This window comes from Mirounga angustirostris, unplaced genomic scaffold (genome assembly GCF_029215605.1).
Source record: "Mirounga angustirostris isolate CCGP_5_RB_7025 unplaced genomic scaffold, mMirAng1.0.hap1 SCAF_17, whole genome shotgun sequence".
In the NCBI taxonomy this organism is placed as follows: domain Eukaryota; kingdom Metazoa; phylum Chordata; class Mammalia; order Carnivora; family Phocidae; genus Mirounga; species Mirounga angustirostris.
The window spans coordinates 52,768,044-52,792,140 of NW_026991725.1; the positions used below are offsets into that span (position 1 = coordinate 52,768,044).

Consider the following 24,097-nt stretch of genomic DNA (forward strand, 5'->3'; position numbering starts at 1 on the left):
GCAGCCTTCCCTGACCCAGTGAGAATTGTTATCCACATTTTTGCAATACCTTTTACATTACCCCCTCTCGCTGACTCTGTTAACTGAACCTCTCCTACCCCCACCCCCCCATTGGGAGCACGGCGTAAGCTCTCACATTTGGGGAGAATCGTACTCTTCCTATCCTGCGTCTAGCAATGTTAGCGGAGGTGAACCAAATCGGCTATCACCTTATCAATGAAGACGCATATCCCCCTTATAGAACGCAGTTACCTCTTTCTCTCTTTTCCAAAAGCTGCATCCTTCTTCTTCAGTGTCCTTTTACTTGTGAAACTCCTACATTAAAAAAAAAAAAAAAAAAAAGAGGAAGGAAGGGCTTCTGAGATCTGCTCTAGAAGTCACGACACTAATGATCACTTTCAGAGCCTATATATAGTTGGTGCCCGGCTACCCACTAGAGAGCCCTCATTTAATTCTCTCGACCCATCTCATAACATAGATGCTATCATCCCCGTTGCACAGCTGGGTAATGAGGTTCGGGGAGCTCATGTCATCTGCTCAAGCAGGTCAGGAGGCCAGAGGTGAAGTGAGGACTCGAATACAGCCCTCTCAGCAGAGCCCGAAACCAGCCAGCACACGCACCTGCTACATCCCGAGACAGACTCTGAGGACTCCACTCCCCGGGGTGGCTCAGGGACAAGCAACCCCGAGGCCACCGGTCCTCCCACTTGATAGCCAACAGAGTAAAGCTGCCACCGACCACACTGGAAGGTGGAGGCATCGTCCCAAGAACCATTTTCTCTTGACGATTCAGTCTGCAAGAAGCGTCCCCCCAAACGGACTTTAAAAACTGAAGCGCGCGGAGCCCGCAGCCCCGCCCGGCTCCTCGCACGAGGTCACCGGGATCCGGCCGGAGGACGCAGGGAAACCTCTGGGGACGGCGGCGCGGCCTCTTCTCCGGGAAGATTCAGCCACACCGCGCTCCTCGCGTTTCTCGAAAGAACCTCAGGCTCCCGCCCTCCAGCCCCGCACTCTCCCGCCCGCCCGGCGGCGAACACCTCCAGCCACAATCCTTTCCTTCCGCGTCTTGCCCGCCGGAAGTGACGCACCGGAAGCGGCTCCGCTCCCACGGGGGCGGGGAAGGAAGATGGCGGCCCCCAGCAGCCGGTGAAGAGAGAGGAGGACACGGGGATCCCGGGGAGCGGCCGGACTCTTGCGTTATGGCCGCATCCCCGCACACTCTTTCCTCACGCCTCCTGACAGGTACGGCACCCGTCCTCGGGCACGACTTCGGGAAGATTCTCATCTAGCTGCCACGTGCAACGCCGTGGTTCCGGCTGGCTGCAACCTTGGGAGCCCTTGGCGAGGTCGGCTGGGCACCGGTGGGGGGAAGTGACCTCTGGAGCAGCATGAAGTGAAGACGCCGTGGAGCTAGGGGCTAGTCCTGCGGTGTGGCCCCGGTGGTCCGCACCGCCTCCGTCCCCCTCCCCCGGGGCCGTGGTGTGCGGTGCTGCTTTCGGTTTTGCGAGTGGAGGCTGGTGGAGAGGATCGAGTAGACCTTGGGGCCCCACGAGTGTCTGGGTTTCTCAGAGCCCCAGTTCCTAGTTACGAGTGTGAGTTACTTGTAAGCCCCCTCGTGAGGACTGGCGAGCGCTCTGCCCTCACTCGGAAACCTTGTTCCAATACAAGGGGTGGTGCTGACAATGGTGATGTCACGATGAAGATAAAAGGACGCAGGGGATGATAACTATAGATGGTGGGCCACAGTCCCCCTCAAGCTTTTGGCTTTCCACCATCAGCGTGGGCCCTGATATCATCCTCCCATTTGAAGGCCCTGTGACGACTGCATGGTAAAGGTGGTAGGTGCTTCCGTGGCTAGGTCTCCGCTCAGGTGGCACCTTTTCAGAGATGCCTACCCTGACCCCACCCTATTTAAGGTAGACCCCCCCTGCTGCTCTTTTCTCACATCACCCGTATGTCTTTCCCCATGGTTAGCATAGTCTGTAATTGTTTTTGTTTTCTTTTTTTTTTTTTTTTAAGATTTTATTTCTTAGAGCGAGCATGGGTGGAGGGAGGCAGGGAGCCCCATGCAGGGCCGGATCCCAGGACCCCAGGGATCATGCCTTGAGCCCTCCAGGCGCCACTTAATTGTTTATTTATATACAGGTTTATTATGTGTGTCTCCCAACCCTGTGAAGGTTAGGACAGTTCCTGTCTGGCTGGTCTCTGTGCCCCTAGGGCCCAAAATGGTACCTGGTCTGTACTGTTCACTCTTTTTTTTTTTTTTTTTAAAGATCTTATCTATCCATTTGACAGAGAGAGACACAGCGAGAGAGGGAACACAAGCAGGGGGAGTGGGAGAGGGAGAAGCAGGCTTCCCGCGGAGCAGGGAGCCCGATGCGGGACTCGATCCCAGGACCCTGGGATCATGACCTGAGCCGAAGGCAGACGCTTAACAACTGAGCCACCCAGGTGCCCTTTGTACTGTTCACTCTTAATAATTGTTTGTCCATTAATCCAATTTGTCCATTCATTACAGAGATTAATTAAAGAAATGTTAAAGAGGAGGCTGGGAATTGTTTTGCCCTCGGTAGTTTTGATGATAACAAATGGCTGTGTGAGGAATGTGTTGCTGGTGGTCTGAATTGGATGGAGATGGGTAGCAGAAGCCAGGGACTCTTTTTTTGGTCAAATCCCGCCATTAGGCCTCACCTTTCACAAGCTCTCTCTGCAGTGCCTAGCGATGTTGATCACAGTGACTCTGTGAAACTCCTTTCTTCCTTTTCTCTTATCATATTATTATTTTATGGGTCTCTTTTGGCTGTGTAATCTCAGGGCATATCATTTGTGTTTTCTGGAGTTGAGTTTACTTTTCTGTAAAATGAGGCAGTTGAACCAGATGAGCTCAAAGTCCCTTCTGGTTCAAAAAAAGGGGAGGAGAGTGGGAAGTGGGAGGGAGTATAGATGAAACAAGATTGGCCATATTTTAATAATTGTTGAAGCTGGGGAATAAGTACTGGGAGCTCATTGTATTCTTAGGTTATTGTCTATGACTGAAATTTTTCATAATGAAAAGTTTTTTTAAAAAGGTCTGTGATTCTTTTTTCTGTCATCCCTGACTGTGAGTGTTCTTTGATCATGACCCTCGGCACTGATTCTCAGAGAGCTCATCCTTTCTTAGTGCTTGAATTGCTACCTCTGTATGGAGGTTTTTCCAGTGTGCATTCCTCAGCCTAGCTGCTCTTCTGCCTTTCAGTCCCATACTTGCAGCTTCCTGTAAGAACAGTTTCACTTCACTGCTCAGAGTTCCCCAGTTCTAGTAAGTGGGCTGCATATGGTTTGCAGCTGGATCGGTCTTTTCAGTGCTGGTACGAAGACAGTTTAGCTTCCTGAAACGGTGAACACAATTGCCCAAAAAATCTGCTAGTAAGTGGTCTGTACAACCTGCTATGATCCGCTTGAAAGATCATTACAAGACCTGATAGGGAAGCACCGTGGCGGAAGGGGTGGAAGAAAGTCAGAGTGTGACTATATTAGGTATCTGGTGGTTGTGTCTGCTTTTGCTTCTAAAAATGCAAAGTATTTTATTGCCATTAAAAGAAATTCAGAACCTACAGTTACACGTCTGTGCACTACATTTTAAAAGCTCTACCATTGTGACTCAGTGTGACGTTGAATGGTGGATATGGTCACGTTTCCAGATTTTTAATGTAACTCTTGTAAGCTCTGGGTATCTTCAAACCTACGTTTGTTATCCAGGGCTGAAATGTCTTTCAATTTCTAGGCACTGATTCATAGAAATGGGACATGTTTTGACTAAATGAAGTGTTTTCATCATTTAAAAGTGCAGTTTCCAGCTGGTTTCTTTTTTTCCTTACTACTTTTCTGTAAAATCTCAGTTTGACCCACTTAACCTTGAGAGATATTTTCCAAGGTGGTTCTTTCCCTCCCAGCAACTTGTATTTCTCATAGGACCAAATGACCTCAAAACTGGTTTTGAAATTAAGGCCCAAACAATAAAACTTTGATGTTTTTTGATGTAATCTTTTATGTATTTTTTTTATTGTATTTATTTATTTGAAGAGAAAGAGAGTGTGCACACTCACACAAGCAGGGGGAGGGGCAGAAGGAGAGGGAGAAACAGACTACCCACTGAGCAGGTAGCTCACAGGGGTGGGGGTGCTCAACCCCAGGACCCCGGGATCATGACCTGAGCCGAAGGCAGATGCTTAACCAACTGAGCCACCCAGGCGCCCCGACATAATCTTTTAATATTAAAATCCTATCTTCCCAAAGAATAATGTCAGGCAAAAGAAGGAAAATTGTACACCGTCAAACAAAACAAGCAAACCCTTGAGTATCAGGACTCACTTGAAAGGAGATTTCAGAGGACTGATGTCAGTGCTTATTCCCTCCTGTACTATGCATATGCAGGCAACGCATATTCCCGTATACGGAAAATAAGCATTTCATAAATAACTGAGGTTGGAGAGTATGATTCCAGTGAAGAAGTGACTTATCTCCGGTCTACGATAATTGCCATGTATTCTGAGGGGCACTGATGCTTCCAAGTAAATTATGTAGAAAATCTAGGCGGCAAACATGATCTCTGTGTTGCAGAGAAAGCACTCTGTCAGCTTTTGTATTGGAGGTGAGTGGAGAATCTCTGCCATCAAGGAACCCAAAACTATGATGGTGGAAACAAATGGAAACAATTGGCAGTAAGAAGTGCCATAAAAAAGAGTATAAAGTGACAGAGTGGTTGAAAAGAGACTTTGAAAATTTGACAAGCAGAGAGTGGAGGCAAGACACAGCCAGGAGGGAAGCATCAACAAAGATGAACAAATTGTGAAAATGTGTGGTGTGCTTAGTGGAGAGTGATCAGTTACGCGTACGTGTCTGGCCGAGTAATGTCTATCCTGGCCTTCCCAGAGAAAACCCATTGAATACAACCCATCCGTGTGGAGATAATAGGAGAGCAATTGGGCAGTAGGCTTGATGACCCTGGAAATGAGTCAAAGCTTAGGAATTACCCTATAATTGCATTTGCTTGGGGACAGTATGAGTGGGACACGATTGTCTTAAAGTGGCCAGACACAGCAAGAGAAGATGAGTGAAGGTGGTGGAGAATGAGAAATATTTTGGGTCATGGAAGCCATGGGACCATCACTTACATGGCCTTACACGGAAGCATTGGATTATTATTTGAGCGAAGGTTTGGTTTGATTAAAAGCCAAATTCAGACCACAGCTCTTTTGCTTCTTCCTGCCTAGATTGATAGAGCCAAACTTCACTGAGGACTGTTTCCCCTCTCTTTTGGTTAGTTGTCTTACCCAACATGGCCAAAGTATTAATCTGAAATGTATTTTCCAGTTTACTGTCACTTACTGAAAAAACCTGTGTTTCTCATTTTCCACTATTTTAAAAGTGACTGAACTGATTGTTTTATTTTATTTTATTTTAAGATTTTATTTATTTGTGAGAGAGAGAATGAGAGACAGAGAGCATGAGAGGGGGGAGGGTCAGAGGGAGAAGCAGGCTCCCCGCCGAGCAGGGAGCCCGATGCGGGACTCGATCCCAGGACTCCAGGATCACGACCTGAGCCGAAGGCAGTCGCTTAACCAACTGAGCCACCCAGGCGCCCCTGAACTGATTGTTTTATTATTTTTCTCAAAACGATCTACATTGTGGTCATTTCAGCACTTCATATAATAAAAGTATAATGATCCCGAAATGCAAAATTGCCCTATCCCTGCTGAAGAATTTACGCTTAGTGAATCAAGGGGATATGTGGCAGTGATTCACAAATCCGGTCAGAGTTCTGACCCCTCACATGTGCTGTTGCTTATGGTGGTGGCCGGCTTTGCTTCTGGGTAGACGCAGTCAGCATTTGGTGAGAAGCACTAATCACGTGAACCTTTCCCTTTTCTCTATACAGGTTGGGTAGGAGGATGTGTCTGGTATCTAGAAAGAAGAGCTATGCAGGAATCCTCTCACACATTCGTGCATCTTTTCAGGAATGTCAATAAGCAGTGGATTACATTTCAGCACTTGTCCTTCCTCAGGCGCATGGTATGTTCAGAAGACCATCCTCACTCTGCTGCTGTCTGCCTTTACTTTCTTTGTATGAGGGAATTTGAGAAATTCCTATTAAAAGAAGAGTTGTAAGAAGTACCGCTTGAAAACGACTTTTATTTAGTGTCCTTTTGGCATTTATCCAAAACTTTAATTCCTTGTTTTGATTATTCTTAACAAAAACCAGAATAGTCCTGGCATTGGATGTTAAAAGTATGATCTTGAACTTACTGATTAAGTTTGGAGAAAGATTGAAAACTTCTGGCATATTTTACCTAGGAGAAAATTAGGAAAAGCTGAGCTGTTATCATACATCTCTTTAAATTCTTTGAAGTTCTGTGAATATATCAATGATACAGAAATAATTTCTTTAACAGTGTGACCTTCCCGTTTTCCTACATCAGCAGTGCATCTAAAAGTCTTTTAAATGCATGCACCTCTGAGTAGTTTTTGTAGCAAACTGAGTTTTTAGAATTTGCTAGGCATTTTATAGTGGGCATTACTCCTACATCCTGGTCCTCTAGGTTGGCTCCATGATATTGTGGGCAACATGGTAGCTTATTCCTAATTACCAGTGAGGACATTTGCCCTTAAATAGAAAAGTATAGAATGGAGATAGTTAAAAACTCATAATTATGCAAGCGTGAACAATTAGCAAGTTCATAATCTCAAATCTGATTTGACACTTCTCTTTTTTTAACTTAGAATGCCCACTTTAACTTAAAATGTAAAATTAACTTAAAATCTTAATGAAACTCATTATTTTGATAAGGGATTTGCATTTCCAGAAATGTTCAGATTTCTTACCTTGGGGATCAAGGGTAATGGGTATTTAGAAGAGAAACTCAAGTATGTATAACGCCTTATGTGCACAGAATTCTGGGTTCATTCATGAGTTCGTAATTCCTTTCTAGAACTAGTGTATGTAATTTCAAGTCTTTGTGATACAACAGAAAAATCACTTAACTGGTTACCAGAGCAGGTGGCTCGGAGGACCAGGGCCACTTATAACTAACTGATTGTTGACTCTTGTCAGTTACAACTAACTGGTTGTTGACTCTGTCACTTTATTTCTGAGCCTTAGTTTTCTCTTCTGTAAGTTAAAGAAAGAGATACTCATAATGATCCGGCTTCTTAAATAGCTTTTAAAAAGCACAAATAAGATATATACTTTATAAACTATGAAGGTCTATATTATGTAAAACTACACAGTGCCTCACTACGTTAGTAATAGTTAACTGCTGCTTGCTAGTAAGCGATAGAGACTGTCGGACTGTAAAGCTCGCATTCTTTCCACACACACAGTGCTCTAACGTAACTGAGCCCTGAATTATACCCTACTGCCGAGCCCCTCTCTGCCCTTTTTGCCTAGAAACGTGGAAAATCAACAGGTTGTCTTGGGCTCTTGATGTTAGAACATTTTTTCACTGTATTTGGTGGGGATCATGTTGGAGATCATGCTGGAGGGAATAAGAAATTTATTTTTCATTCAAGGAACTTAAATGTCCAGGATTTTCTAAACCATAGAATTAAAAACCATCACCGAGGTGTCGGTTATGTTCTCTGTACCTCTTAATGTAGTGATTTCCATGTAACAAACACTTGAATATTCATTAATTCAGCATGTATTTACAAAGGTATAGGAAAATCCTTCAAGTACTGTAACAGGCTGATGGGAGGAGTTACCCAACAGCGGTGTAAGAGCACTTTGGGCCTTGGGTGTATAGTAACTGTACTTTCCTTGTTTAGTATGTCACACAACTGAACAGAAGCCTCAACCAGCAAGTAAAACGGAAGCCAGAACCTGTGGCATCTCCTTTCCTCGAGAAAACATCTTTGGGTCAAGCCAAAGCAGAAATCTGTGAAATGAGACCTCTTCCACCCCCCAGCCTCCCGTTATCCAGAAAGCCAAATGAAAAAGAATTGCTCGAACTGGAATCAGCATCCGTAATTGAAGGCTCGCTAGATGCAGGGAAAGAGGCGAAGGATGAAAAGCGCTGGAAAGAGATGAAGTTGCAGCTGGACGATTTGCCGGGAATTTTGGCACGGCTCTCCAAAATCAAGCTCACAGGTACTTTGTTTTTCTGATGCAGTTAGCTTCTTACTTGAAACTTTGTTTTTAGTTAAGCGAAATGCCAATTTTATTACAGCACCAAAAGGAATATCTTGAAACTACTGATCCTCTAGTAGTATTTTTTTTCTCTCTTCGATTTAATTGGGATTCAAAATCAACTTTTCTGAATTCTGTTTACACAGAACTGTAAATAGTTTTGCAGTAAATATATTGTACTAAAATTAGTCTTTTTTACTTGTAATTAAAGTAGAATGCTTATCCTGCTTACATCCTTGTCTTTTGTGTTCTTAACGCCTACTATCTTTTAAAGATGGCAGTGGGGTAATGAGTTCTGTTTGAGTTCTGAAAACAAAAAGGTCTGCACGCCTGTGGCCACTGGCTCTCCGAGCGCATCGCTGTGTTTTGCTTCTTGTAGGGCCTCTGGGATTGTCCCAGGCATGTGGGGATTTAGAGTGCATCTCTGGAAAAAAGGTCTGGAACCAGATTGTATAGCCTCAGCCTAGCAAACTGTACCAAATTTTATTGTATGCATTGGGTATTAACCCATAATTATGTCATTCGGTTGTCACAGCCGTCCGGTGAGTCAGGCAAAGTTTTATGGTCATCACGCCATCTCACAGCTAAACTTAGAAGTAGCTTATTCTGGGCTGACTGTGTTCAGAAGGTATGTTCTGGGTCATCCTGCAGCTTGAAGACCCCTTCTCTCCGTTTCTTCTTGGACGAGAATAGGGAGAAGAAATACAGCAGGGGAATAATAAAGTTAAACCAGGTATTTTTCTTTTTTAAAAGATTTTATTTATTTATTTGACAGAGAGAGACAGCGAGAGAGGGAACACAAGCAGGGGGAGTGGGAGAGGGAAAAGCAGGCTTCCCGCGGGGCAGGGAGCCCGATTTGGGGCTCGATACCAGGACCCTGGGATCATGCCCTGAGCCAAAGGCAGACGCTTAACGACTGAGCCACCCAGGCGCCCCTTAAACCAGGTATTTTTTGAGGAAAGAAATGGAAAGCAATGTTACTGAGTCAAAATTGGGAAATGAACAATGAGACGAGAGGCTTTGGAGAGTAGAGAAGACCAGGGAAAGATTGGTGTGTGTGTGTGTGTGTGTGTGTTTTTCAAGACAGTTGAGCCTGAAATCCAAGGTAAAAGGAGGTGAAGCAGGTAACTTCTTTCCTCAGTGACCAAAGTCACTTAAAGAAAATCTTTTGGGGGGGTTGTGGGGGGGGTTAGAAAACAGGCATAGGGAGTTTGCCAGATAGAAGAATCATAGTAAGACTTATTAGTGTAACTCCAGAACAGTGAGGCTAATTCCAGGTGGCATCCTTGAAAGTTATGGTAGCTGAGCAAGGAATCACCACATTTCAATGAAAAGTTATCTTTTGTCATTTATACAAGTGGTGTATCATGTTGCCGACATGGTAAGAATGACTACAGGTACGATCGTAAGGATGTCACCCCAAAAACGAGTCCTCTCAGTCTGAAGGCAGCAGAATTGACCTCTGTCAACAGCAGGAGATGCTTGCTTTGTGTGCACCATCGTTGACCGTGTGTTCATGTCCGCATCCGCCTCTCACTCTGCAGACTGCTTCTCTCTCACTGTCCCATTCCTGGCGGTAATACCAGCATTCTTTGCTTCCCCCAGTCGGGAAACCTTAGCATCATCCTTAATTCTTTGCTCTCCAGTCTCCCTTCATCTCTAGTCCAACATCCAGGTGTTAGCACTGGCGTCTTTTGTAACACCCGTGAGATTGCTCATCCCCGTTTCTGAAGCTGCCGTCCTAGCTGAGATCCAACACATAGGAGCCCTCTGGTCGCTACAGCAGCTCCCAGCTGTTGTCTCTGCCTCTCTCCTCCTGCTATACCAACTTTCCTAAAACATTGCTTTCACATATTCCTTACCTACTCAAGAGTCTGCTCCTTCCGTATTGCCTCCTGCCTCAGCTCTGCCTGGCTTTAGAGGAAAGTTGTGATCTGGAGTGATCAAACTCTTCCCTGTAAATAGACTTTCTCTCCCAACCCTGTCCCCTACCCTGTCCTGCCAGTTAGGCTAGGCCTTCCATCCACCATACCCATCCCTCCTGCCTCCATGGGAGACCGGTCTGCCTCTTTTATATCCAGTTAGAGCCTTTCAAGAGTTCTCCATTAAGCCTTCTCTTGCCTGCTCTTGGCCCGAGTCTCCCTCTCAAAACTTGGAGTATGGCTTTGAGGTCCAGCAGAACTTGAGTTCAGATCCTGGCTAGGACATTTACTAGTCACGGGAGCCTTTGGGCAGTTTCTCAGCCTTGTGGAGACAACTTCCTCACCTGTAGAGTAGGAACAATAATAAATCCTCTAAGAGTTAAATCACATAATGCATTCGAAGTACCCAGCAGCAGGCCTGACACAGGGAGCACCTCAGAGGTTAGTTTCCAAATAATTACAGGTAAACGTTTGCTTGTCTATTTAATGCATCTTCCCCTAAGATGTTCCAGACCAAAAATCCTGCCATCTCCGTGTTTAGTACTTGTAGTCTTGGAGTCCAGTGCTTCTCATTTGGAAGAGGAAACATGACAAATTGAAGTCGTCCAGAATAGGACAACTGCTAGGAAGAGGGGATATAGAAACCCTGTCCCTTGGGGAACGAGATTATTTGGCTTGAGAGAGAGAAGGGAGGAGGGAGAAAGAAGGCAATGGAAGGGAGAGTGGCCATGTTCAGTTAGCTGTAGCTCCTCTGGTTTAAAGGGACAGTGCTGCTGATGTCCAGTCGAGAGGGCAGAACGAGGAGATTGCATGTCCAGCAGCACGGAGAGCTCTCAGGAGAACAATGGGATGGGAAATGGGCTGCCTCGTGAGGAAGTGGTCCTTGTCATTGGAACCATCCAGGTGGAAGCAGATCATCTTTGAGGGAAGTGGAAGGGAGTCCTGCGTTGTGTAGTGGGTGGAACTAGATGATACTAGGAGCTGGCCTCCCTTCAGTATTTGTTGGGTGTCTACCTTGTTGTACCTTTGTGCAAGATGCTGAAGATACGGAGATACGTGATTTCTTTCCTCAAGAGGAAGCCGGTCATCTGGTGGAGGGGGGATTTTGTAGGCGTACACATACATACAAATAAAACAGCTGTGGTCAGATACCTCTGCATTTCAATCCCTGAACTTCTAGTAACCTTTGTGATCTTGGGTCATTAACCTTAGAGTGCCCTAGTTTCTTTATCTGTAAGATAGAGATGATGGTACTCATTCTAATGCCTCATTGTGAGGATTAAATGAGATAATGCATGTGAGACACTCGTGTGCCCAGCACCTTGTAGGTGCTTTATTAGCTATTATTAATACTATCATTCGTACTATGTCCATGTTTAGGGCAGTAGGTGTCACGGGTGTTGTAGCAGTTGTATGTGGTAAGGCAGAGTGGGGACCCCGGGAAGCGAGTGTTGTTTCTGCCTGTGAAGGGGCTGGAGCTGAGTGAGTGTTCACTAGGTGCAGAAGGCAAGGATTGTAAGCAGAGGGAGAAGGCTTTGCAGAGGCAAAGAAGCCGGATGCATCCTGGCACATTCCGAAAACCGCGGATGCTAGGAGTCGTTGAGCTGGACCTGCCTGTGACACGGAGGAGACGCTCGCTGAGGGTTTGAAGGGTTAGGCGGGGCCACAGTACCACGTCGGCACGCATTTCATGCTGGGGAGTTTGGCTCCTACGCCCGAGCAGCGGGAAGTTCTGGAAGGTTCTTCGGAGGAACACACAATCACTTTGTGTTCTGTCTCAAATACTCTTTTTTTTTTTTTAAAAGATTCTATTTATTTATTTGAGAGGGAGAATGAGAGAGAGAGAGCACATGAGAGGAGGGAGGGTCAGAGGGAGAAGCAGACTCCCTGCCGAGCAGGGAGCCCGATGCGGGACTCGATCCAGGGATTCCAGGATCATGACCTGAGCCGAAGGCAGTCACCCAACCAACTGAGCCACCCAGGCGCCCTGTCTCAAATATTCTTTTAAGTGGCTTAATTAGTACCTGATTATTATAAACTTATTGCAGCGAAAATTCAAATAATACAGAAGCATGTATCTAAAACTGAAAAAGTACGCTTTCCGGCCATTCTAGATAAAACCCCTGCTTGAAATGTAGCCTCTTCTATATGTATATAAATAGGCAGATCTAAAGCCATGGATATGGTTGTACATTTTAATGGAAATAAGATCATTACCCATACACACACACACACACACACACACACGCACGTGCACACACACACAAACACACACACGGTCCTACAGCTTGCCACTTTCTCTTAACAGTATAGCTTTCACTGACAGTATTTACCACTGCATACCCTTCCGTTAGGTAGAACTGCCATTGTTTGCCTACCTAACCCTCTCCGGCTAAACATGCAGGGTGTTTCCAGCATGTGGGAATCTGATTCCCTCCGTATTCTGTGCTTATGCATAAGTAGTCTCTACTGGTTTTTCCTCTAAGATAATGGAAAAGGATTTTTATGTGTGTTACGTTTCATATTTTAAGTCATGATGGGATTTAGCATCTTTTTCTCTATTTTGATCATTTGTATTTTTTCTTCTATTCTTTTTTTTTTTTAAGATTTTATTTATTTATTTGAGAGAGAGAGAATGAGAGACAGAGAGCACGAGAGGGAAGAGGGCAGAGGGAGAAGCAGACTCCCTGCCGAGCAGGGAGCCCGATGCGGGACTCGATCCCAGGACTCCGGGATCATGACCTGAGCCGAAGGCAGTCGCTTAACCAACTGAGCCACCCAGGCGCCCTTCTTCTATTGTTTCTTATACCCTCCATCATTTCTTACTGATATTTTTTTGTGATGTTTTGTTGTTTTGTTTTGCCCCACTGAAATATTTAACTTTTATGTATTCAAATTATTTATTAGTTGTTTGTTTTTTTTAATGCTTAGAAAGATTTTTTTCTGCCCCGTGGTTATAAAAGCATTCACTCATGTTTTTCCCTAGTACTTTTCTATTTTTATCATACTCTCTAAGGTTTGGGGACCATGTCGAATCTAGTTCCGCAGAAGGAGGAGTAGGATTGATTAAGAGATCTGTGGTAGCAGCATCATTGAGCCAGGGGTACCTGTTTTTGGAAATAAAGTTTTGTTGGAACACAGCCATATCCATTTGTTCTGTGGTGAGGTCATGCTGCATAGGTGATGGAGCTGAGTGACTGTGATAGAAAACTTACAGCCTGGAAAACCTGGAACACTTCCTCTCTGGCCCTTTAGAGGGAAGAACCTGCTGAGCCCAGCTGTCAAGCACGGGCCAGTGAGAGGCAAGCGTGATGGCCAGCACACCAGTGGCGGTCAGTTGAGACATGACTTGGGCTGCACTAAGGCTGTGGTGTGTCAGGAGGAGAGGGGAGAGAGAGACTGAGGCAGCAGAATGAGCAGAACCTTACGGAGAGGTGGGGGAGTGCTGGGAGGCCTGAAATAAAAGGTTAGGACACAGAGCCGCAAAGAGTCTGGCTGCCACGAAGCAAGCGTTCTCCAGTTCTCTGGGCCGTGTGCTCCTTATTATCCTACACCTGACCCACTTCTCTCAGAGAGAGCAGAGTGTGGTGACCTGTGGGCCAGAGTCCCTGCATTCAGATCCTGGCTCTTACTAGTTGAGTGACCTTGAGCAAGTTCCATAAAAAAAGTAAAAACCACAACTCTGTGTGCCTCGGTTTACCCACCTGTAAACTAGCTAATGATATCTACTTCAAAGGGTTCTGTTAAATGGGATAAAATTTGCAAACTACATAGAAAGTGATAGGTTAAGAGCTATACGTACACTTGTCTCTTAAAAGATAAATTTGTTACCTAGGTGCTGCCACAGGCATTTTGAGTTTGAGATGTTTATCCCTGCTCTAGAAAAACTTGCAGCTTTCTGATATGGATCAGTGGTAGCGTGAGGCTGAAGAGTGTGAACACTGAAGGAAGAAACAGGTCTGGGGGGAGATGAGTTCAGTTTCGGACTCGTGGATTTTGAGCTGCCACTGGAATATCCCGGTGGTGAGGTTCAGTGGGCAGTTGGCCATGGAAGACAAGAGCTCAGATAGAACGTTGGGCTGCAAGACTGAGGGGTCTTCAGCGTGGCGCCAGCCACGAAGCTGTGGAAGTCTGCGGTTGGTGTGTAGTGACCAGAAGACCAAGGTCATTTGGGGTGCATCCCCTTTTAAGGATTGGGTAGAGTGTGTAACGGAGCCTGCAAAGAACTAAACAGTCAGAGAAAGCAAACAGGAAAGGGCTTAGTCACAGAACCCAAAAGAGAAGACACGGCTCATAAAGGAAGTGATGAACGTTTTCTTTTCTTTTTTAAGTAGACTGCACTCCCAACATGGGGCTTGAACTCACAACCCTGAGATCACGAGTCGCATGCTCTCCCAACTGAGCCAGCCAGCCACCCCAAGGAAGTGATCAACACTTAAATGCTAGAGGTCTACTAAGATGGCTGGCCAGAAAGTTATTTTATTTGCCCAGTAGGAAGTCAGTGTTGCCTTGACTGCTAAATCAGGAAATAATTGTCAGTGTTTCCTCTTCTTAGAGCCTTAAATGAGGTACTTGAAATGATTCATTTAAAGTAATTCCTTAAGGTTTATTTTCAGAGTGCTTGCTTCTTTGGGAACAGAAGGAAAGTATGGTAATTGGTTTAGGATCCTTTTTTTTTTTTTTTTTTGGAGGGAGGCCACACCTTCCTGTCCTTCATCCTGGCTGTTGTCATGCTTTTCCTTTTTTTTTTTTTTTAAAGATTTTATTTATTTATTTGTGAGAGAGAGAATGAGAGAGAGAGAGCACATGAGAGGGAGGGGGGAGGGTCAGAGGGAGAAGCAGGCTCCCTGCCGAGCAGGGAGCCCGATGCGGGGACTCAATCCAGGGACTCCAGGATCATGACCTGAGCCGAAGGCAGTCGCTTAACCAACTGAGCCACCCAGGCGCCCCCATGCTTTTCCTTTTATGTACCTTACGGTGTTATATATCAGAACAGGCATTCCAGCTGCAGGGGTTGATATTTAAAACATGGTGACTGAAATCTAAGGCAATGATCCAATTGCTCATTTAACAGTACATAACGTGTTAGAGCATGTGCATTGACTCAGCGGTTCCCTCACGTCAGTGTGCTAATGAGCATACAGTGCACTCGTGTTCACACGACACTTCCTGGCCGCCGTCCCCAGGGATCCTGGTCCTGTAGGCCTGGGACAGGACCCAGAGATCTGCATTTCTGACAAGCACACCAGATGATCTGATGCAGGTGGTCCTGGACCACCCTTCAAGCAAGTGAAGTAGGTGTTGGGCAGGAAGAGTGCCGGTCGCAGACGCCGTGGTCTGGCTGGATGTGGGGGGCACTGACCCAGTGAGAGCCAGAGCAGCCCTGCAGGAAGAGCCAGCTGGGCAGGATCTGGACCACACAAGAGATGGATGCAAAGCAAGATGCACCGAGGAAAATGGGAGCAACAGCCTCCGCTGCAACCACAGATGGAGAAGTCCCAGGGCAGTAAATTTCCCCTCATATCATTTTCTATATTCCCTGCCCCAGGTTTCTGGATGAACTAATTGAATTAAAGTCATTTCCTTCTGCTTATTCCATTTAAAGAGGCAGCACCCTTTGGGTGACCCCTACCCCCTTATTTGACCTTTTACCTCCCTCTTTAGTTTATTACTTGAATTCACACATGCCTTGGAGTCAGCAGGATTTTTTTTCTTTAAGAAAATCCCTGGTATCTATCAATTGATTTCTTTCGGACTCTTAACATCTTGGGCAATTCATTTATAGCTAATGATAGCCGAGGCAGAAATAATCTGAGAGTCAGCGATCACTTTTATGGAACTAGCCTTTCTTTGCCTCCCTTGGTTTATAGCTGTAATATTACCAAGGATAATTAACTGTAGAATAAGTGAAGGGCCATACAGTGATCCTACTTGTTCCGTTTGTAGGATATCAGGGTAGCAGCAGATGGATGCCTTGACATTCGTGCCAGGATCTGAGCCAAATGTTTGCTGGTGCTATACCATTTAAGGATTTTTTTTTTTCTGTGAAAGGAAGTAAGACTGAATTTATAAAGAAGCAATAATAATGTCTCCCTTGAGTTTCTCTTGCCAACTGAACTATTTACAATATGTTTTTGGAGTTTGTTGCAAGGACCACACTGGGTTAGAGAAATTTTATTGGGGTGAGGATCATAAGAGGCTTTGGTGACTCAACTGCGTTTATACTTAATATGGGTCAATAAAAAGCAGGTTTTTTTTTTCTCCCCCCCCCGCCCCCGAATAACATCTGTACTAAAAAGCTACAGCATACTTTCTGAGACCAGAACACGAAAATAGATTGTTTGTTAGAACCAGTAATTATGCTCTTGACAGGACTGATACAAACTACAGTCTATCAGTGTATAGATTTTTTTCCCCCTAGAGCCTAGAATGCTTTTTATTAAAAGGAAAAAACCTCACAAGAATAGAGGATACAATTTTATTGTTTTTAAAAGTACATTTCAGTCTTTGGCTCTCAGATGCTGTATAACGAATCTTTATATTGATTGAGTAGAATTACGATTTCCTGACTTTTCATTCATATTTTGAAATAATTGCCTTAATAATGACATGCTTATAAATGTTAAAATAGTATCTTTATTAATTGTTTACTTTTAGAAAACAAAATGGAAAATACAGATAAGCAAAAATGAAAAGAATGTAATCTCCCCTTAATTTCTGCCTTTCAAAGTAATAAGCATTTTGATGACTTTGGCATACTCTAGAATTTTTTTTCTATACATCCTATTCATACATGTTTACTTCTTACACAAATGTAAGATCACAAAGTAAATGCTTTTTATATTTTTTGTAAAATATTACTCTATGCATATGTTTTGCGTCAGTATGTTTACCCTGTTTTTGGTGACTTAATTTTAAGTTATAAAAGTAGTGTTTTCTTACAAAGAAAACATGTAATATAAAAAGGTCCCCTTTGGCCTCTGCAGGTAACTGTTTTGCACACAGTGTTTGAACCCCTTCTGTGCACTCTGTGAATCTTTTTTTTTTTTAAGATTTTATTTATTTATTTGACAAAGAGATAGCACAAGTAGGCAGAGAGGCAGGCAGAGGGAGAGGGAGAAGCAGACTCTCCACCGAGCAGGGAGCCCGACGTGGGGCTCGATCCCAGGACCCTGGGGTCAGGACCTGAGCCAAAGGCAGCCGCTTAACCGACTGAGCCACCCAGGTGCCCCCACTCTGTGAATCTTAGTATGAACAGCACAGCCTCTGGACTCAGGCTGGCTGGGCTGCAGTCCCTGCTCTACCATTTATTGACTTTGTGACGATGGACACATTTTCATCTCTGTAAGCCTGAGTTTTTCTTCATCTGTAAAATAGGGATAATCCTACCTCATGGGCTTGTTGTCAAGATTATGTGAGATAACACAGGTAAATAATTGAGTACTGAACCTAGCATACGGTAAAGGTTCAAGAAAGGTTAATTATCTCCGTGTTACGTTACATGTTATATATATTATATTATACTGTATTATATTAATGCATACATAGTTTCTGATGTGTTTTTTTTTTTTAAAGATTTTATTTATTTATTTGACAGAGAGACACAGCGAGAGAGGGAACACAAGCAGGGGGAGTGGGAGAGGGAGAAGCAGGCTTCCCGCCGAGCAGGGAGCCCGATGCGGGGCTCGATCCCAGGACCCTGGGATGATGACCTGAGCCGAAGGCAGACGCTTAATGACTGAGCCACCCAGGCGCCCCTGATGTGTTTGTTTTATAAAAATGGGGTCATAATACACATTTTGTTCAGTTATTTGCTTTCTGCCCTCAATAGTGTGTCACAGACAAGCTTCCTCATCCCTATAGTTAAATCTGCCTCCTATTTTTTTTAAGGTTGCTTGTACTCCATGGTGTGCATTGAATTTATTGAACCGTTTCCTTTTTAATTGATATTTAGGTAGTCTGTAGCTTTTACTACTAGTAATAATGATTTTTAATATCATTGTACATCTGTCCTTATACACATTTATTTCTGAAAGAGCCTTAGACATGCACTTTTGCTTTTATTATTTTATTTCTTTTAAAGATTTTGTTTATTTGAGAGAGAGAGAGAAAACAAGCAGAGTGGGGAGGAGCAGAGGAAGAGGGAGAAGCAGACTCCCCGCTGAGCAGGGAGCCTGACGTGGGACTCCATCTTTGGACCATGGGATCACGACCTGAGCCAAAGGCAGACGCTTAACTGACTGAGCCGCCAGGCGCCCAGGATACTTTTGCTTTTAATGGATAGATAGCATGCTGTTGCATGGCCATATCATAATTTATTTACCACCTATTCCCTTTAGATTGTTTTCAGTTTTTATTATTACAAATGGTGCTGTAATATCTGTGGCCATTTTCCTACAGTAGGCGCCTCCAGGGAGCCTTGCTGAATCAAAGGCTATGCAGACTCTGGAAGTTTTTATTTTTTCTGGCAGATTTCTCTCGAGAAAAGTTCCACCAGTCTGTGCTGTTACCAGATTAACCAACTCTCTGTACCTTCCACCAATGAATGCTAGATATTAATATACTTTTAGAAATAACTCTACCTATTTGGTGGGTGAAAAATGGCACTGGAGTGTTTATATCTGTATTTTTAACTTTATGATTTTATATTTTCATTTAAATATTTCCCTTACAGGAAATGTTTTACAGCCAATGGTATAAGGTGGAGATACCCAGTTTTTAATAAGTCATTAACCAGTGTTGAATGTCATACTCACACAATTAAGAATTTGTGAAATTCTGTCCCTGGTGGACAAACCTCATTGCCCTTAACCCCCAAAATTCTGTTAGTATTTTAATTGGTATTTCTGCATGTTTACAGATTAATTTTGGGATGAATTGAGATCTTTACAGTGTACATCCTCATTTATCCAAATCTTTTATGTCTCTCAAGTTTTACAGTTTTCTTTGAATAGACTAGTCTTACTGATGATTTTGAAATAGTAAAAATCATATTTTCAGTTGATTATTTCTTGAGTTTTTCAGGTAGTCAATCAAGTGGTGATCAGGTTGTCTCCTTTTTCATATTTATACCAATTATTTCATTCTGTGGTGTAATTGCAGCTTTATTCTTCCCTCCCCTTGCTCTCCTCATTGTAGTTTCATCTTCGTTCAGAAGGAGCCCGTGAAGTGTGTTATGTTCAGCACTGATTTGATTTGCTGCTGTCTGCTTTTTATTACCACTCCTGACTTCGAACGTTCTGCTAATGGCAGTTTGTTTCTGTATCCTTTTCTGAGCCCTTTTATTCTGTTTCATGGGGTTTGTTTTTTCTGCTTTGTCTACTCATCCTCCTGCTATTCACAGAGTCCCTGTTATGCCCCAGGTGTGCCCTTCCAAGTGTCTGGGGTAGAGTGGGGTGAGGGCCCCCCACTCAGGCCCTGCTCCTGGGTCAGACTTCTGTGGGGGAGCTTATAGTCTGCTGGTCCTGTAGTGCATCTTCTTCAGAAATATATTTAACCTTTTTTTCTTCCATGCTATTTTTTTTTCCTTTTATGTTGTAGAATCCTTTTTTTAAAGCTTCCATTTGGCCCATTTTACCTCTTTTCATCTTAATCCATTCCTAAGTGAAGACGACTATTCCCGACAGTAGCCACCCCCCCCAAAAGAGTGTAACGTCCAGGAGGACAAGCATTTTGTTCGTTCGCATGTTCCTCTGCCCTCCGTGCCTCAGGCAATGCCTGGCACATAGTAGGTGCTCACTATGGATTGATTGAAGGAATGCACGGTTGGCTAGTTCTTCATCCCCTAACGGTTTAACTTGGCAGTGTTGGACTTCTCTTGCGTTTTAAGTTGGAGGATGGAATTTATCGGTTTACATGATCCATGTAAAGTTCCTGTGGCCTGAGGAGAAGCAGAGGGAGCTAGCTACCAGCGAGGGAACTTTTTCTTGAAAGGCGTTTGCACGGTGTTTTTGAAATCACAGCGCCAGTGTCTTGCTCCCCAAGTCTGGTTCTTAGTGTAGTCTGCCTCTTCTCTTGGCCATGCCTGGCCTTTTCTCTGGTGCTGCTGCCTGCTGAGCTGAAGAATACCCCCCCCCCGCCAGGGCGTGGTGTTAGTGGGTGTCGTGCGACCTGGATTCGATGCGCTGGAATGTTTCTGCCTTGTCTCAGTGAGAAGGATGTCAAGGCAAGGCCCAGCTTTCTTTTTGGTGTGACCACTTTTCTCTGCTTCTAACTCTGACGTGGCTGCCTCCATAAATATTCCTGCTGGGATGGGGAAGGGACTTTGCACAGAGTGGGCCCATCCTGCCCGTGGTCCCCCCTGCCCTCTGTCCCTGGCTCCCTACCTCTCCATATTAGGAATACATTTCCTGTATTTGTCTATTTCCTTACTAGTTGGTACTTAGGTACTCTAATTTTTTGCCACTCATATAACGAAAGTAGTAAGTCATCTCTCAGCAACTGTCTTCAGTTGAGTTTCCTCTGTGCTATACTTAACAAATATTTCTTGAGGGTTTTAGTATATCCTCTCTGCCTAGTTTATTGCTGATGCAGGTTTTTCTCTGGTTTTTAGTTTTATTCATTCATTCAGTTGGTTTCTGGTAGGGGTTGGGCCATGAAGATGCCTTAGCCAACGTTCTAAGTTAGATGAAAAATACATGTATCTGGGCTATTCTGTTTTCTGATGATTTAATTGTTTTATTATATCAGGTCGATGTTGATTAAATTGATTGTAAGTATAAGATGCTATGGTAGATGCCAGAGGAACATAAAGATAAATTTGGTGCGGATGATAATCATTCTCAAAAAATATTGACAAATTTGGGGTGCCTGGATGGCTCAGCCCTTGATTTCTGCTCAGGTCATGATCTCAGGGTCCTGGGATCGAGCCCTGAGTTGGGCTCCCTGCTCAGTGGGGAGTCTGCTTCTCCCTCTCCCTCTCTCTCAAATAAATAAATAAAATCTTTAAAAAATATATCGACAAATTTAAAGAAGAGAAACAAGAAAAAAATAAACAAGGTTGAGAATGGGCTCAGCTGCAGGTAACTGAAAACTTGGAAGAACAGTGACTTAAACAAATAAAGTGTTTATTTTTCTCTTGTTTAGAGGAGTGCGAAACTATGAGTCTAGAGCTAGTGCTGAAGGATGTTGTCAACATACCCGGCTCCTCCTTTTGGCTGCCGTTACTTGCTTTGGCTTTTGTTCTCAAGACCCCAGAATGGCTGCCATCCCTCCATCGTCATGCTGCACTCCAGGCCGAAAGAATGAAGAAGAGGGACTCTATAGAAAGGCAGAAACCTCCTTACAAGACTTTGCCTTTTTATTTGGGAAGGAAAGGTCTTGATGGGGACTTCCCCTTAGGTCTCACTGGCTGGTACGGTACAAAGTGGCTACCTCCAGCCGCAAGGGAGGTTGTAAAGTCTGGCATAATTCTTACAGAAGTGGGCATCTAAAATCCAGCCCCATCAACTGCCAGTAGCCGCTGGGCTGTCTCATTACTCAGCGTAGCCCCTCAGGAAGAGGATGTAGGGCTGCCTGCCTTTCCACGGTCCAGTTTCCCCAAGAAAACCCAATGCCGCCCCATAGTCCGCCCGGGGACCACCACCGCGCACATGCACTTCGTACCTAGAGTATTTCGGCAAGGGCCGGCTTGCCAACGTGACGTTGACTTTCCCAGGGGTGGTGGTGGAGGTCTACCGATGCGTCAGCAGCCTTCCCCTGTCGTCTTGATCGTCCCGTGCACATTTGGAGACCAGGGAGCTGTCGGGCCGGGACCATGCCACAAAGGGGAGCCAGACTCGAGCCTTCCCGGAGGGAACAAGCCCGGTGGGGGCCACGCAGCTCCTCTCCCGACTTCTGAGTTGCGCCCTCACAGGCACCGAGGGCTTTGGCATCTGGCTCAGTTTGCTTCCTGCCCAAGTCCACCGGCAGCCTAGAGAGCCTCCCTTCATTCGCCATGGAGAGCCTTGGAGTGCTGGTTATCACACAGATTTCCAGGCCTCGTCTCCATAAACGCCTTCAGGCTGGGTCTGCATTCACACCCGGTTCCTCCTCATGCGAGAGAGAGCATGAGCGTGGGGGGAGGGTGGTGCAAAGAGGGAGAAGCAGACTCCCCACTGAGCACAGAGCCCAACCTGAGCCAAAGGCAAGTGCTTAACCAACTGAGCCACCCAGGCACCTCACAGGGGTGCATTTTTATCTGTATTTACGCTTTGTGGTTTTTGTTGTTGTTGCCATCACCTGCGGAATTTTGAACAGTTTAGCCTTTTAATTACAAGTAATCGATTATTTTACTCTACTGGAGTAGTCGAATGCTTTATGGTGCCTGGAAATTGTTGTACCTGAACCAGGTGACTTTAGGCGACTGTGCTTGGTAGTCCCTGGGCCTGCTTTTTACACTGTCGCTTTCACCTGTTGTCATTCTGTACTGAAGTTTTTAACCTGCTACCTTATTTTGTACTCAGCATAACTGTGGGATGGAAGATAGCCCTACTGTGTTACCCAGAAAGTTCATGGGACTTGTGAGAGCTTGGAAGCTCAGAGGGGCCTTTCGAGGACTCTACTGTGCTTTAATCTAGTCCCCAGCTAAGAGACTTTTTTTTTTTTTGTCTTACAGATAGGTAGTGATCATAAAGATTATCAATGAGTCATCTGAGAGCTGGCAAAGTCAGTTTCACTTAAAGGGACAACCGCGTCGTTAAGGGAATTCTTCATTTGTTGATTATCTTAAAAGTATTTCTAAGAGTCTTCACTCTAGAAAGTTGTCTTGAACACCTAGATTAATGACACAGCTGGCATTATTGCATAACTAATCACTAGGAGCAAACGAAATTTTTCCGTGCAAAAGAAGATCATGATGCTTTAATAGACATATGTATGCATTTAGGTCCAGATACAAAGAACAAGTGAGAGGCCCATTTTATTGACCCGTTAACCTGTGTGGCAAAAAATATTCAAATGTAGATTCAAACACTAAATCCTGTCAAAGTCAGAATGATAATTTAAATGAACACTTAATCTTAGTTCTTTGTTTTAAAGGTTTATCGTAAAATATCTGCTGTCTGGACACTGACCAACAGTTTTGAGATGAAAGTGAGAAAAACTCAACTAACAGTCCCTTCTTGCCAAACTCATTTTTCAAAAGACAGAGTTACACTTTTTAAAAGTTTAATGTGCATCTGTTTTATGGAAAAGTTTTCTAGTTAATTACAAAGGTTGTAAAGTGTTGTTTATTAAGTATATTAAGAAGAAATATTTCTTTATTGAAAAGGGAGGAAAAACCCTAGAAATAGGATGACAAAATAGAAAAGCTTAGATGGTTCAAGGAAAAACTAATTCAGAGAACAATCTTGGGATCTCATTCAGTGTTGCATTATTAACTTAGATATAAACAGGTTTAATTTATGTATTTATTTAAACAGACCTGATAGATATTTCATTTCCCTTTTCTGAATGCTGACTGTAAATGCAAACCAAATGCTTCCTGGTGAATTGCCTTGGGGACCATACTTAAATGTTTCATTTTGGTAACAGTATTGCTCAATCAATTTGAAGTATGAGCTTTAATTTGGTCCCAGGATTTTCTTGGACTGGCTTTGGTCATTAAATATATGGAAAAAAAGACAGAGGGAAACAGGAAGGCCCCGTAAGTTCTTAATTTTGCAGCTGTGTTATTCAAAATCTCTATAAAAAGTCTTATCTTTTAACCAGAAGTGGTTATGGTTTGTAATCAGTTACCCCTGATTGATATCCTTTAATGTGGCTGAGCAGAAAAATACCTTGTCTCTCATCAGCTGACTTTTCATCTGAATTTAGCAATAAGCAGAAGAATTACCACCTTCTTTGATATGTGTGTTGGTGAGAGGACTGTCAAGAGGTTTGCAGACGGCTGCCAAGCCAGGAAGCCTAAAACACTCACTTATATTAGAAATTGAATCATTTAGGGGCGCCTGGGTGGTTCAGTGGGTTAAGCGTCTGCCTTCGGCTCAGGTCTTGATCCCAGGGTCCTGGGATCGAGCCCCGCATCGGGCTC

The 24,097-nt window shown here is 44.3% G+C and overlaps 1 protein-coding gene across 4 annotated transcripts in view; it reads left to right on the forward strand.

The window, feature by feature from the left end:
* The first annotated feature begins 1,081 nt into the window (after positions 1–1,081).
* The window catches only part of LOC123854503 (protoheme IX farnesyltransferase, mitochondrial), a 133,202-nt gene continuing 110,186 nt past the window's right edge, over positions 1,082–24,097 (forward strand). For 2 of the 4 annotated variants that reach the window (XM_064583261.1, XM_064583262.1), the window contains exons 1-3: positions 1,082–1,242; positions 5,918–6,051; positions 7,804–8,125. In XM_064583261.1, the coding sequence (XP_064439331.1) occupies positions 1,200–1,242; positions 5,918–6,051; positions 7,804–8,125 (499 nt within the window). In that variant the 5' untranslated portion in view covers positions 1,082–1,199. The remainder of the gene's footprint in view (positions 1,243–5,917; positions 6,052–7,803; positions 8,126–24,097) is intronic. The other 2 variants (XM_064583260.1, XM_045889822.3) reach the window with 2 other exon arrangements.